Source organism: Musa acuminata, chromosome BXJ2-4 (genome assembly GCF_036884655.1).
Source record: "Musa acuminata AAA Group cultivar baxijiao chromosome BXJ2-4, Cavendish_Baxijiao_AAA, whole genome shotgun sequence".
NCBI lineage: Eukaryota > Viridiplantae > Streptophyta > Magnoliopsida > Zingiberales > Musaceae > Musa > Musa acuminata.
In genome coordinates, this window is record NC_088341.1 from 15,986,499 (window position 1) to 16,001,935 (window position 15,437).

Below are 15,437 nucleotides of genomic sequence, written 5' to 3' on the forward strand. Positions count from 1 at the left end.
AGTTTTTAATGAAAATATTTGAGAAAAAAATAACTGCTCACAAATTTACAATGTGTTCTTTGAAAACAAAAAATTAAAATTTGTGGTGTCTGTTGTGTAGGTTTGGTTTTAAAAGCAAAAGAAAATCTTCCAAACTATCGATTTGGGCACTGGTGGATGCTATGGTGGAATGATTGCCAAGGAAAATTGCTTCTAAATCCTTGATTGTCTCGTGTTAGGTATCAGTACAGGTAAAGCTGTTCGTCTTGATTTCTAACAAACTAGTATTGTAGTGTATAGGTCATTGTGCTAAATCTGACTGCATTTTATTTGGCTTCCTCTTTTCAAGTGTGATTTTTTATCTTGTTTTTACATTATGTTTTAAAAATATTTTCCAAGTTGTTTACCAAAAAAGTTCCAAGTTTTTAATAAAAAAATTTGTGAAAAAATAACTGCTCACCAATTTACAAAGTGTTCTTTGAAAACAAAAAATTAAAATTTGTGGTGTGTAGGTTTGGTTTTAAAAGCAAAAGAAAATCATCCGAACTATCGACTTCTGCACCGGTTGATGCTAAGGTGGAATGATTGCCAAGAAAAATTGCTTCTAAATCCCTGATTGTCTCGTGCTTAGGTATCAGTACAAGTAAAACTGTTTGTCTTGATTTCTAACAAACTAGTATTGTAGTGTATAGGTCAATGTGCTAAATCTTACTACATTTTAGTTGGCTTCCTCTTTTCTAGTGTGAATTTTTATCTTGTTTTTGCATTATGCTTTAAAAACATTTTCCAAGTTTTTTACCATAAAAGTTCCAAGTTTTCAATGAAAATATTTGTGAAAAAATAACTGCTCACAAATTTACAAAGTGTTCTTTGAAAACAAAAAATTAAAATTTGTGGTGTCTGTTGTGTAGGTTTGGTTTTAAAAGCAAAAGTAAATCTTCCAAACTATCGACTTCTGCACCAGGGGATGCTATGGTGGAATGATTGCCAAGGAAAATTACTTCTAAATTCCTGATTGTCTCGTGCTTAGGTATCAGTATAGGTAAAGCTGTTCGTCTTGATTTCTAACAAACTAGTTTTGAATTGTATAGGTCAATGTGCTAAATCTGATTGTATTTAATTTGGCTTCCTCATTTCAAATGTGAATTTTTATCTTGTTTTTGCATTATGCTTTAAAAACATTTTCTAAGTTGTTTACCATAAAAGTTACAAGTTTTTAATGAAAATATTTGTGAAAAAATAACTGCTCACAAATTTACAAAGTGTTATTTGAAAACAAAAAATTAAAATTTTTGGTGTTTGTTGTGTAAGTTTGGTTTTAAAAGCAAAAGAAAATTTTCCAAACTATCGACTTCTGCACCGATGGATACTATAGTGGAATGATTGCCAAGGAAAATTGCTTCTAAATTCCTGATTGTCTCGTGCTTTCGTATCAGTACAGGTAAAGCTATTCGTCTTGATTTCTAACAAACTAGTATTGTAGTGTATAGGTCAATGTGCTAAATCTAACTGCATTTTATTTGGCTTCCTCTTTTCAAATGTGAATTTTTACATTGTTTTTGCATTATGCTTTAAAAACATTTTCCCAATTTTTTACCATAAAAGTTTCAAGTTTTTAATGAAAATATTTGTGAAAAAATATCTGCTCACAAATTTACAAAGTGTTCTTTGAAAACAAAAAATGAAAATTTGTGGTGTTGTGTAGGTTTGGTTTTAAAAGCAAAAGAAAATCTTCCAAACTATCGACTTATGCACCGGTGGATGCTATGGTGGAATGATTGGTAAGGAAAATTACTTCTAAATTCCTGATTGTCTCGTGCTTAGGTATCAGTATAAGTAAAGTTGTTCGTCTTGATTTCGAACAAACTAGTATTATAGTGTATAGGTCAATGTGCTAAATCTGACTGTATTTTATTTGGCTTCCTCTTTTCATATGTGAATTTTTATCTTGTTTTTGCATTAATCTTTAAAAACATTTTCCAAGTTGTTTACCATAAAAGTTCCATGTTTTTAATGAAAATATTTGTGAAAAAATAACTTCTCACAAATTTACAAAGTGTTCTTTGAAAACAAAAAATTAAAATTTGTGGTGTCTATTGTGTAGGTTTGGTTTTAAAAGCAAAAGAAAATCTTCTAAACTATCGACTTCTGCACCGGTGGATGCTACGGTGGAATGATTGCCAAGGGAAATTGTTTCTGAATCCCTTATTGTCTCGTGCTTAAGTATTTGTATAGGTAAAGTTGTTCGTCTTGATTTCTAACAAACTAGTATTATAGTGTATAGGTCAATGTCCTAAATCTGACTATATTTTATTTGGCTTCCTCTTTTCAAGTGTGAATTTTTATCTTGTTTTTGCATTATGCTTTAAAAACATTTTCCATGTTGTTTACCATAAAAGTTTCAAGTTTTTAATGAAAATATTTGTGAAAAAATTACTACTCACAAATTTACAAAGTGTTCTTTGAAAACAAAATATTAAAATTTGTGGTGTTGTGTAGGTTTGGTTTTAAAAGCAAAAGAAAATCTTCCAAACTATCGACTTCGGCACCGGTGGATGCTATGGTGGAATGATTGCCAAGGAAAATTGAATCTAAATCCCTGATTGTCTCGTGCTTAGTTATCAGTACAGGTAAAGCTGTTCGTCTGGATTTCTTACAAATTAGTATTGTAGTGTATATGTCAATGTACTAAATCTGACTGCATTTTATTTGGTTTCCTCTTTTCAAGTGTGAATTTTTATTTTGTTTTTAAATTATGCTATAAAAACATTTTCCAAGTTTTTTTACCATAAAAGTTCTAAGTTTTAATGAAAATATTTGTGAAAAAATAATTGCTCACAAATTTACAAAGTGTTCTTTGAAAACAAAAAAATTAAAATTTGTAGTGTCTGTTGTGTAAGTTTTGTTTTAAAAGCAAAAGAAAATCTTCCAAACTATCGACTTCTGCACCGGTGGATACTACGGTGGAATAATTGCCAAGGAAAATTACTTCTAAATCCCTGATTCTCTCGTGCTTAGGTATCAGTACTGGTAAAGCTGTTCGTCTTGATTTCTAACAAACTAGTATTGTAGTGTATAGGTCAATGTGCTAAATCTGACTGCATTTTATTTGGCTTCCTCTTTTCAAGTGTGAATTTTTATCTTATGTTTGCATTATGCTTTAAAAACATTTTCCAAGTTGTTTACCATAAAAGTCTCAAGTTTTTAATAAAAATATTTGTGAAAAAATAACTGCTCACAAATTTACAAAGTGTTCTTTGAAAACAAAAAATTAAAATTTATGGTGTCTGTTGTGTAGGTTTGGTTTTAAAAGCAAAAGAAAATATTCCAAACTATCGACTTCTGGTGGATGTTATGGTGGAATGATTGTCATGGAAAATTGCTTCTAAATTACTGATTGTCTTGTGCTTAGGTATCCGTACAAGTAATGGTGTTTGTCTTGATTTCTAACAAACTAGTTTTGTAGTGTATGGGTCATTGTGCTAAATCTAACTGTATTTAATTTGGGTTCCTCATTTCAAATGTGAATTTTTATCTTGTTTTTGCATTATTTTTTAAAAATATTTTCTAAGTTGTTTACCATAAAAGTTACAAGTTTTTAATGAAAATATTTTTGAAAAAATAACTGCTCACAAATTTACAAAGTGTTCTTTGAAAACAAAAAATTAAAATTTTTGGTGTCTGTTGTGTAAGTTTGGTTTTAAAAGCAAAAGAAAATCTTCCAAACTGTCGACTTCTGCACCGATGGATACTATAGTGGAATGATTGCCAAGGAAAATTGCTTCTAAATCCCTGATTGTCTCGTGCTTAGGTATCGGTACAGGTAAAGCTATTTGTCTTGATTTCTAATAAACTAGTATTGTAGTGTATAGGTCAATGTGCTTTATCTGACTGTGTTTTATTTGGCTTCCTCTTTTCAAGTGTGAATTTTTATCTTGTTTTTGCATTGTGCTTTAAAAATATTTTCCTAGTTGTTTACCATAAAAGTTCCATGTTTTTAATGAAAATATTTGTGAAAAAATAACTGCTAACAAATTTACAAAGTGTTCTTTAGAAATAAAAAATTAAAATTTGTGGTGTCTGTTGTGTAGGTTTGGTTTTAAAAGCAAAAGAAGATCTTCCAAACTATCGACTTCTGCACCGGTTGATGCTACGGGGGAATAATTGCCAAGAAAAATTGCTTCTAAATCCCTGATTCTCTCGTGCTTAGGTAACAGTACTGGTAAAGCTGTTCGTCTTGATTTCTAACAAACTAGTATTGTAGTGTATAGGTCAATGTGCTAAATCTGATTGTATTTTATTTGGCTTCCACTTTTCAAGTGTGTATTTTTATCTTGTGTTTGCATTATGCTTTAAAAACATTTTCAAAGTTGTTTACCATAAAAGTTTCAAGTTTTTATTGAAAATATTTGTTAAAAAATTACTGCCCATAAATTTACAAAGTGTTCTTTGAAATCAAAAAATTAAAATTTGTGGTGTATGTTGTGTTGGTTTGGTTTTAAGAGCAAAAGAAAATCTTCCAAACTATCGACTTCTACACCGGTGGATGCTATGGTGGAATGAGTGCTAAGGAAAATTACTTCTAAATCCCTGATTGTCTCGTGCTTAGGTATCAGTACAGGTAAAGTTATTCGTCTTGATTTCTAATAAACTAGTATTGTAGTGTATAGGTCAATGTGCTTTATCTGACTGCATTTTATTTGGCCTCCTCTTTTCAAGTGTGAATTTTTATCTTGTTTTTGCATTATTCTTTAAAAACATTTTCCCAGTTGTTTACCATAAAAGTTCCATGTTTTTAATGAAAATATTTGTGAAAAAATAACTGCTAACAAATTTACAAAGTGTTCTTTAGAAACAAAAAATTAAAATTTGTGGTATCTATTGTGTAGGTTTGGTTTTAAAAGCAAAAGAAAATCTTCCAAACTATCGACTTCTGCACCGGTTGATGCTACGGTGGAATAATTGCCAAGAAAAATTGCTTCTAAATCCCTAATTCTCTCGTGATTAGGTATCAGTACTGGTAAAGCTGTTCGTCTTGATTTCTAACAAACTAGTTTTGTAGTGTATAGGTCAATGTGCTAAATCTGACTGTATTTTATTTGGCTTCCACTTTTCAAGTGTGTATTTTTATCTTGTGTTTGCATTATGCTTTAAAAACATTTTCCCAGTTGTTTACCATAAAAGTTCCATGTTTTTAATGAAAATATTTGTGAAAAAATAACTGCTAACAAATTTACAAAGTGTTCTTTAGAAACAAAAAATTAAAATTTGTTGTGTCTGTTGTGTAGGTTTGGTTTTAAAAGCAAAAGAAAATCTTCCAAACTATCGACTTCTGCACCAATTGATGCTACGGGGGAATAATTGCCAAGAAAAATTGCTTCTAAATCCCTGATTCTCTCATGCTTAGGTATCAGTATTGGTAAAGCTGTTCGTCTTGATTTCTAACAAACTAGTATTGTAGTGTATAGGTCAATGTGCTAAATCTGACTGTATTTTATTTGGCTTCCACTTTTCAAGTGTGTATTTTTATCTTGTGTTTGCATTATGCTTTAAAAACATTTTCGAAGTTGTTTACCATAAAAGTTCCAAGTTTTTATTGAAAATATTTGTGAAAAAATAACTGCTCATAAATTTTCAAAGTGTTCTTTGAAATCAAAAAATTAAAATATGTGGTGTCAGTTGTGTTGGTCTGGTTTTAAAAGCAAAAGAAAATCTTCCAAACTAATGACTTCTGCACCGGTGGATGCTATGGTGGAATGGTTTCCAAGGAAAATTACTTATAAATCCCTGATTGTCTCGTGCTTAGGTATCAGTACAAGTAAAGCTATTCGTCTTGATTTCTAATAAACAAGTATTGTAGTGTATAGGTCAATGTGCTTTATCTGACATCATTTTATTTGGCTTCCTCTTTTCAATTGTGAATTTTTATCTTGTTTTTGCATTATGCTTTAAAAACATTTTCCAAGTTGTTTACCATAAAAGTTCCATGTTTTTAATGAAAATATTTGTGAAAAAATAACTGCTCACAAATTTACAAAGTGTTCTTTGAAAACAAAAAATTAAAATTTTTGGTGTCTGTTGTGTAGGTTTGGCTTTAAAAGCAAAAGAAAATCTTCCAAACTATCGACTTCTGCACCGGTGGATGCTATGGTGGAATGATTGCTAAGGAAAATTACTTCTAAATCCCTAATTGTCTCTTGCTTAGGTATTAGTACAGGTAAAGTTGTTCGTCTTGATTTCTAGCAAACTAGTATTGTAGTGTATAGGTCAATGTGCTAAATCTGACTGCATTGTATTTGGCTTCCTCTTTTCAAGTGTGAATTTTTATCTTGTTTTTGCATTATGCTTTAAAAGCATTTTCCTAGTTGTTTACCAAAAAAGTTCCCAGTTTTTAATGAAATTTTTTGTGAAAAAATAACTGCAAACAAATTTACAAAGTGTTCTTTGAAAATAAAAAACTAAAATTTGTGGTGTCTGTTGTGTAGGTTTGGTTTTAAAAGCAAAAGAAAATCTTCCAAACTATCGACTTCTACACCGGTGGATGCTACGGTGGAATGATTGCTAAGGAAAATTGCTTCTAAATCCCTGATTGTCTCGTGCTTAGGTATTAGTGCTGGTAAAGCTGTACGTCTTGATTTCTAACAAACTAGTATTGTAGTGTATAGGTCAATGTGCTAAATCTAATTGTATTCAATTTGGCTTCCTCTTTTCAAGTGGGAATATTTATCTTGTTTTTGCATTTTGCTTTAAAAACATTTTCCATGTTGTTTACCATAAAAGTTCCCAGTTTTTAATGAAAATATTTGTGAAAAAATAAATACTAACAAATTTACAAAGTGTTCTTTGGAAACAAAAAATTAAAATTTGTGGTGTCTATTGTGTAGGTTTGGTTTTAAAAGCAAAAGAAAATCTTCCAAACTATCGACTTCTGCACCGGTGGATGCTACGGTGGAATAATTGCCAAGGAAAATTGCTTCTAAATCCCTGACTCTCTCGTGATTATGTATCAGTACTTGTAAAGCTGTTCGTCTTGATTTCTAACAAACTAGTATTGTAGTGTATAGGTCAATGTGCTAAATCTGACTGTATTTTATTTGGCTTCCTCTTTTCAAGTGTGTATTTTTATCTTGTGTTTGCATTATGCTTTAAAAACATTTTCGAAGTTGTTTACCATAAAAGTTCCATGTTTTTATTGAAAATATTTGTGAAAAAATAACTGCTCATAAATTTACAAAGTGTTCTTTGAAATCAAAAAATTAAAATTTGTGGTGTCTGTTGTGTTGGTTTGGTTTTAAAAGCAAAAGAAAATCTTCGAAACTATCGACTTCTGCACCGGTGGATGCTATGGTGGAATGATTGCCAAGGAAAATTACTTCTAAATCCCTAATTGTCTCGAGCTTAGGTATCAGTACAGGTAAAGCTATTCGTCTTGATTTCTAATAAAATAGTATTGTAGTGTATAGGTCAATGTGCTTTATCTGACTGCATTTTATTTGGCTTCCTCTTTTCAAGTGTGAATTTTTATCTTGTTTTTGCATTATGCTTTAAAAACATTTTCCAAGTTATTTACCATAAAAGTTCCATGTTTTTAATGAAAATATTTGTGAAAAAATAACTGCTCACAAATTTACAAAGTGTTCTTTGAAAACAAAAAATTAAAATTTTTGGTGTCTGTTGTGTAGGTTTGGTTTTAAAAGCAAAAGAAAATCTACCAAAATTATCGACTTCTGCACCGGTGGATGCTATGGTGGAATGATTGCTAAGGAAAATTGCTTCTAAATCCCTGATTGTCTCTTGCTTAGGTGTTAGTATAGGTAAAGCTATTCGTCTTGATTTCTAGCAAACTAGTATTGTAGTGTATAGGTCAATGTGCTAAATCTGACTGCATTGTATTTGGCTTCCTCTTTTCAAGTGTGAATTTTTATCTTGTTTTTGCATTATACTTTAAAAGCATTTTCCTAGTTGTTTATCATAAAAGTTTCCAGTTTTTAATGAAAATATTTGTGAAAAAATTACTGCTAACAAATTTACAAAGTGTTCTTTGAAAACAAAAAATTAAAATTTGGTCTTTTGTGTAGGTTTGGTTTTAAAAGCAAAAGAAAATCTTCCAAACTATCGACTTCTACACCGGTGGATGCTACGGTGGAATGATTGCTAAGGAAAATTGCTTCTAAATCCCTGATTGTCTCGTGCTTAGGTATCAGTACTAGTAAAGCTGTTCGTCTTGATTTCTAACAAACTAGTATTGTAGTGTATAGGTCAATGTGCTAAATCTAACTGTATTCTATTAGGCTTCCTCTTTTCAAGTGGGAATTTTTATCTTGTTTTTGCATTATGCTTTAAAAACATTTTCCCTGTTGTTTACCATAAAAGTTCCCAGTTTTTAATGAAAATATTTGTGAAAAAATAACTACTAACAAATTTACAAAGTGTTCTTTGGAAACAAAAAATTAAAATTTGTGGTGTCTGTTGTGTAGGTTTGGTTTTAAAAGCAATAGAAAATCTTCCAAACTATCGACTTCTGCACCGGTGGATGCTACGGTGGAATAATTGCCACGGAAAATTGCTTCTAAATCCCTGACTCTCTCGTGATTAGGTTTCAGTAATGGTAAAGCTGTTCGTCTTGATTTCTAACAAACTAGTATTATAGTGTATAGGTCAATGTGCTAAATCTGACTGTATTTTATTTGGCTTCCTCTTTTCAAGTGTGTATTTTTATCTTGTGTTTGCATTATGCTTTAAAAATATTTTCGAAGTTGTTTACCATAAAAGTTCGATGTTTTTATTGAAAATATTTGTGAAAAAATAACTGCTCATAAATTTACAAAGTGTTCTTTGAAATCAAAAAATTAAAATTTGTGGTGTCTGTTGTGTTGGTTTGGTTTTAAAAGCAAAAGAAAATCTTTCAAACTATCGACTTCTGCACCGGTGGATGCTATGGTGGAATGATTGCCATGGAAAATTACCTCTAAATCCCTGATTGTCTCGTGCTTAGGTATCAGTACAGGTAAAGTTATTCATCTTGATTTCTAATAAACTAGTATTGTAGTGTATAGGTCAATGTGCTTTATCTGACTGCATTTTATTTGGCTTCCTCTTTTCAAGTGTGAATTTTTATCTTGTTTTTGCATTATGCTTTAAAAACATTTTCCAAGTTGTTTACCATAAAATTTCTCAGTTTTTAATGAAAATATTTGTGAAAAAATAACTGCTCACAAATTTACAAAGTGTTCTTTGAAAACAAAAAATTAAAATTTGTGGTGTCTGTTGTGTAGGTTTGGTTTTAAAAGCAAAAGAAAATCTTCCAAACTATCGACTTATGCACCGGTGGATGCTATGGTGGAATGATTGCCAAGGAAAATTACTTCTAAATCCCTGATTGTCTCGTGCTTAGGTATCAGTATAGGTAAAGCTATTCGTCTTGATTTCTAATAAACTAGTATTGTAGTGTATAGGTCAATGTGCTTTATCTGACTGCATTTTATTTGGCTTCCTCTTTTCAAGTGTGAATTTTTATCTTGTTTTTGCATTATGCTTTAAAAACATTTTCCAAGTTGTTTACCATAAAAGTTCAATGTTTTTAATGAAAATATTTGTGAAAAAATAACTAATCACAAATTTACAAAGTGTTCTTTGAAAACAAAAAATTAAAATTTATGGTGTCTGTTGTGTAGGTTTGGTATTAAAAGTAAAAGAAAATCTTCCAAACTATCGACTTATGAATCGGTGGATGCTATGGTGGAATGATTGTCAAGGAAAATTGTTTCTGTCTCGTGCTTAGGTATCAGTACAGGTAAAGTTGTTCGTCTTGATTTCTAACAAACTAGTATTGTAGTTTGATTAATGTTGTTGACCTATAGATAGGTATTGGAAAAAAGAAAGAGATTAAATATTAAGGTTAATTAAATTATAGTAAGCCAACACTAAATTAAGGTTAATTAAATTGTAATCTCTTACTCGAGCATTTGGCCAGGGCCACTAAAATTTAATTAACCTTAATTTAGTGTTGGCTTACTAAGTAAGAGATTACAATCTACAGACTAAAAAATCTGACATATTGTAAGGATGGGGCCACTAATTTTTAATTAACCTAATTCTGACAATTTAATTAAATTTAGTAAGAGATTATTTGGTCTCTTTGTATAATTTAATCAACCTTAGTAAGCCAAGACTTTGACGGTTATCTTTAATATCAACTAACCCAGCTAGTAAAATCTTTGTTGATTCGAATCTTACCTTTATTATTTATTTTTCTAAATAATAATAATAATAATAATAATATTATTATTATTATTATTATTATTATTATACTAGCTAAAGCTCGTCTCGATATGGAGTCATCGAGTTATTGGAAACAATAAAACAAGGTACCTATCACATCTCGAATCCCATCAAAAAGGCTCTCATGGTTGTGCCACCCAACAAGAGGTCTTCGGATCTCGTGCCTACTCTTGCCTGGAAGAAGGAACCCTACCCTGTCTTCGTCTTTCAACACGATTGCTTTCTGCCAATAAAAAGAATAATGTTCTGCTGCCCTCATGCGAATCCTGCGAGGGGTTGGGTTGACCGGAAAACCAATCCTTCAATCTTTTATCTTATATAATCAGGCTAATTATGTATTATTCATATAATTAATTACTCTTAGCATATTAGTCTTTATACTTTAAAAAATCATATTGATATTTTTATAATCGTAAAAATAAAATAACTAAGCCCATTTACCATAATGTTATTGATTTTACCAACAAGGAATATAAAAATATAAAAAATTATTTTTAATGTTCCGATGATGGCAAACAACGTTGATGGTGGCGAACGACGATGTTGCTAGAGGTTGTAGATAACTGTTTTCGATGATAAAAGTAACAACAAGAGATGAGGGCTATTGATACAAATGTCGAGCGATGCTACTCTGCATCTACGTTAGCGATGTAGCTATTGAGCGACGTTACTCGACGGCTCTTTCATCACTCGATAAGTGCATCGAAGTTGATGTAAATACAGAGCGATCCTTATTTTTTATTATCACTCTCATCATCTATAAATAGCCATCCATGACCTCTAGCGACGTCGTTCTCTGTCACTATCGATGTCGTCCGTCACCATCAATTGAAATATTAAAATTAATTTTTTATTTTTATATTTTCGTTGGTAGAATTAATGACATCAGGATAAAAAAAACTTAAATATTTTATTTTTATAATTATAGGGATATCAATATAATTTTTTAAGATCTACGGTTCGAAATCCTAAAGGTAGCTTACTAATTAGCCTTCTCTCATCCTCTTATCCTCTGTTCATCGGACGCATCACAACTTCTTCACGTTAATGTGCTTCCGAATTAAGGGTGAGAATAGATAGCGATTTATCCCCTGGAGACGCCATGCGATTGGCATGCTCACCGTCCCGAGTTCAGCGCCCATCACCCCACTAGCGCTGAAGCCCGCAAGACGCGATTGTGCTCAAAGGTAGTGATTTATCCCCTAGATCCACCGAACCCATCAAATCCTTCGTTGAATCTTAGTCTCGGTTTGGTAGAAAAGATCTCTCCTTTTTTTCCTCACTTTATGGGCATGTTAAGATCTTATCTTGGTGTGAGCTCATAAATTTCGGAGTAGCAGAAGAGATTTGCGCGTCTTGGCTTTCATTCTTTTGTACGCAAGAGAGGTGCGAGCTTGGTGTGAAAGGTTGGATCTTTTGGTGGCTTTCGTTCTCGCAGTGGTACGCCCTCAGGTTAGTGGAAGATATTTTTTGATGGAGGTGGCATGGTTGTTTCTTCTGATGCTGGCTTGTGGATCGAGGGTTGGGGCTGATGGATCGGATCATAGATACAAGGAGGGGGATCATGTTCCTCTTTATGCTAACAAGGTCGGACCTTTCCACAATCCAAGGTGATGCGACCTTTCTTTTCCTCGACTCTGTTGATTTTTGAGTACATGTTCATGTCCACTAGTTCTTGGTCACTTAGGGTGGTCTCTTTTACCCTTTTTTGTTGCATCACTCATGCCAGTTAGATCTTTGTACCAATCTTGTGCTTTGAATGTATTTAGTGATGTTGGTTGTTTAATGTATTTTGTTTGCTATTAAGATCGGTTTTATGTTCTATAATGCTGGGTTTTCATCAGATTTGCTCCATCATTGTTGTTGTATTGCTGCAGAGGTTGAAGTATATAAAAGCTTGATGAATCCTGCTTTTCTTCTGCTTCATGTTATGTAGGCTCCATCACCATTAAGGTGTTGTTGCATTGCCCTTTGAGCATTGTACATATGGTTTTGGAGCCTATACGATCACCCAAGGGGCATCAATTCTATGACATTTGTACTTCTTTTAAGATTCAGTATCAATATTTTCTTTGAATTGTTTTAATGTCTTCTGAATCTGACAGTTTCTTTTGGGGTTTGCAGTGAGACATATCGGTTCTATGACTTGCCATTCTGTTCACCAGGTTTGCTGGCTGTTAAGCAGAAATTTTGTTTGCAACAGTAGTTCTTGCTTTGTTGATGTGTTAATTCCCCTTTGTCAATTTTAATCACAGGCCATGTGACCGAGAAAAAGGAAGCTCTAGGAGAAGTTCTAAATGGTGATCGTTTGGTTGATGCACCATATGAGTTGAATTTCCGCGAGGAGAAACAGGCCAAATCTCTTTGTAAGAGAACTTTGTCAGAAGGAGATGTAGGCAAACTCAGAGATGCTGTATCAAAGGACTACTACTTTCAGATGTACTATGATGATCTGCCTTTATGGGGATTCTTGGGCAGGATCGAGAAAAATAAGCTTGACTCAAGCGAGTTCAAGTACTTGCTCTTTTTACACATTCACTTTGAAATCCTTTACAATGATGACCGTGTGATAGTAATTAATGTGCAAACTGATCCAAATTTGTCTGTCGATATCACGGATGATAAGGAAGTTGACGTGGAGTTCTCGTATTCCGTCTCATGGAAGAAAACTGAGATTCCTTTTGAGAAGAGAATGGAGAAGTACTCAAAGACTTCGTTCATGCCTCATCATTTGGAGATTCACTGGTTCTCTATAATTAACTCATGCGTGACGGTCCTCCTTTTGACTGGGTTCCTTGCTACAATATTCATGCGCGTGCTCAAAAACGATTTCGTGAAGTGAGAATTAAATATTTAATATTTGTATCTTTTGAGTCATATTACCTAGATATTTTTATTACTGCCTGTGTGATTGATTTTGCACCATTGCCAAAGATATTCCCACGATGAAGAAAACGTTGAGGACCAAGAGGAGACTGGATGGAAGTATATTCATGGCGATGTATTCCGATTTCCAAAGAACAAATCTTTGTTTTCAGCTGTTATTGGATCTGGAACTCAGCTCCTTGCACTGTAAGAATTCATACTGTGTTTTTGAGATTTTGTCTCTGATGTCATCTAACTCTTTGTTGTATATGATAGTACGATATTCATCTTTCTCCTTGCACTTGTTGGTGTCTTTTATCCGTACAATCGGGGAGCTTTATTCACAGCACTTGTTGTAATCTACGCTCTTACTTCTGGCATTGCTGGTTATACAGCAACCTCTTTCTACATACAGCTAGAAGGGACTAACTGGGTATGAGATTAATCACTCAAGGAAAACAATTCTTTACTTTTAAGTACATTTCTGAATGTATGGTTTCATTTTTACCATTTTAAATTGCAGGTGAGGAATTTATTGTTGACTGGTTGCTTATTTTGTGGACCTCTGTTCTTGACCTTCTGCTTCCTAAACACTGTTGCTATAGTGTATAGTGCTACTGCAGCCTTGCCATTTGGCACTATACTTGTGATTCTCCTAATATGGGCACTCGTGACTTCTCCTTTGCTTGTGTTGGGTAGTGTTGCTGGTAAAAACAGTACGACAGAGTTCCAAGCTCCGTGTCGTACCGCAAAGTATCCGAGAGAAATACCTCAATTGCCATGGTACCGGGGCACCATACCTCAGATGGTGATGGCAGGGTTCCTTCCGTTTAGTGCTATTTATATTGAACTTTACTATATATTTGCCAGTGTGTGGGGCCATAAAATCTATACAATATACAGCATCCTTTTCATTGTCTTTATCATCCTCATTATTGTCACAGCATTCATCACTGTGGCTTTGACATACTTTCAACTTGCTGCCGAGGATCATGAGTGGTGGTGGAGGTAAGGCTTGTGTCCTTTTCTGCTCCACTAGATTCTAAATGATAGGGTCCTTTTTGTTTTGAAGTGGGAAATTATTCTGTAGTTGCAATTTGACCATTATTTTCTTGATAGGAACACATATGGCATACATTTTTTTCTGGCAGCCTCCTACAAGTGCATAAATGTGTTCTAGATGCAATTATCCTTTTTTGTCTTATATCCAGTTGGATTTAGATAGGATTTAATCATTGTGTAGGCTAGATGTTGCTGTCAAAGTTCTCAAGAGAGTAGTTTATCTTATTTTCATTCGGTAACATTGAAAGCTTATTATAAGAATTTCCATGACAATTAATAATTTGTCTGTGGTAACAAAACAGACAATAATTTCATTCATCCTTAATCTGATTGTTTTCATTCATCCTTTATCTGATTGGTGTATGATCTTGTAGTCATCTTGGTTAAGACTCACTTTGTCATCATAATAAAGATGACATGTCTTGACTTGTGCCTAATGCTTTATAGAAACAAATTACCTATAAGATCCTGTATATCTTTCGACTAGCCATGTGCTTCAAAAGCCGTAGTTCCTTTCATATACTATCTATTTTTCAGACTCATTCAGTTTAGTTGATTATATTGGAATTGTATGATGTTTCTGCTAGTCTCGGGGTAGAATAAAATAGGTCACTACTGATCGAAAATGGATCTCCTCAAGTTTATTTAGTTTTTATATGAAATGTTTCATTCTATAAAATATTTTGATCAATCTTCACAGGCTGCTCTGTGCTAATAAAGCATCGTTTTGTGTTTCATCTGGACAAGTATAAGCGGAAGTGTGATCCCAAAATCAAGAAATAGCTCAAATATTTTGTGTTTCGTGCAGATCTGTTCTTTGTGGAGGCTCAACTGGCATATTCATCTTGTTCTACTGCATATATTACTATCGCGCAAGATCGGATATGTCGGGTTTCATGCAAACATCGTTTTTCTTTGGCTACATGTCTTGTATCTGCTATGGATTCTTCCTTATGTTGGGGACCATCGGCTTCTGTGCGTCTTTACTGTTTGTGCGGCACATATATCAGTTGATCAAGTGTGAGTAGATCATGTTTTGCCCCAACACAGGTCATGAGAAACTAGATGTTAGTGACATCAGTCTTATTTAGTGCGTTTCTGTATCTTCTATTTATGTTTCAAGAGCTCAATGCCTTGTCAAAGTCTGAGAGGTGAAAGCATCATTATGGCTGGCTTATGTACTATGGAAATTTGATTGTTAGTGCTTGTTCAAGTTCACCTCTGGCTATCAACCTATTTGGAATGCTAAA

General features: G+C 32.9%; 1 protein-coding gene and 1 long non-coding RNA gene across 3 annotated transcripts; both read left to right on the top strand.

Annotated features, from left to right (window-relative positions):
- The first annotated feature begins 2,481 nt into the window (after positions 1-2,481).
- Positions 2,482-6,636, top strand: LOC135609042 (uncharacterized). Its single transcript, XR_010485673.1, has 5 exons — positions 2,482-2,609; positions 4,071-4,189; positions 4,869-5,386; positions 6,066-6,196; positions 6,465-6,636. It is a non-coding gene; the product is annotated as an uncharacterized LOC135609042 (long non-coding RNA).
- A 4,657-nt stretch (positions 6,637-11,293) lies between these two features.
- Positions 11,294-15,405, top strand: LOC103974922 (transmembrane 9 superfamily member 2). 2 transcript variants are annotated; one of them, XM_009389825.3, is made up of 8 exons: positions 11,294-11,447; positions 11,699-11,870; positions 12,385-12,425; positions 12,516-13,098; positions 13,195-13,332; positions 13,402-13,558; positions 13,649-14,133; positions 14,996-15,405. In XM_009389825.3, the coding sequence occupies exons 2-8, from the start codon at positions 11,734-11,736 to the stop codon at positions 15,213-15,215; spliced, it is 1,761 nt and encodes a 586-aa protein (XP_009388100.1). In that variant the 5' UTR covers positions 11,294-11,447; positions 11,699-11,733; the 3' UTR covers positions 15,216-15,405. The 2 variants fall into 2 exon arrangements, with proteins under 2 accessions (XP_009388100.1, XP_009388099.1); XM_009389824.3 differs by having other exon boundaries at positions 11,294-11,870.
- The last annotated feature ends 32 nt before the right edge of the window (positions 15,406-15,437 follow it).

What these genes read in the sequence shown, in the direction of transcription:
- LOC103974922 (XM_009389824.3), top strand. Translation starts at nt 11,734, where the DNA reads ATGGAGGTGGCATGGTTGTTTCTTCTGATGCTGGCTTGTGGATCGAGG. An exon ending in GGAACTCAGCTCCTTGCACT is followed by an intron (nt 13,333 to 13,401) that starts GTAAGAATTCAT and finishes TGTATATGATAG; the next exon opens with TACGATATTCATCTTTCTCC. An exon ending in GATCATGAGTGGTGGTGGAG is followed by an intron (nt 14,134 to 14,995) that starts GTAAGGCTTGTG and finishes TGTTTCGTGCAG; the next exon opens with ATCTGTTCTTTGTGGAGGCT.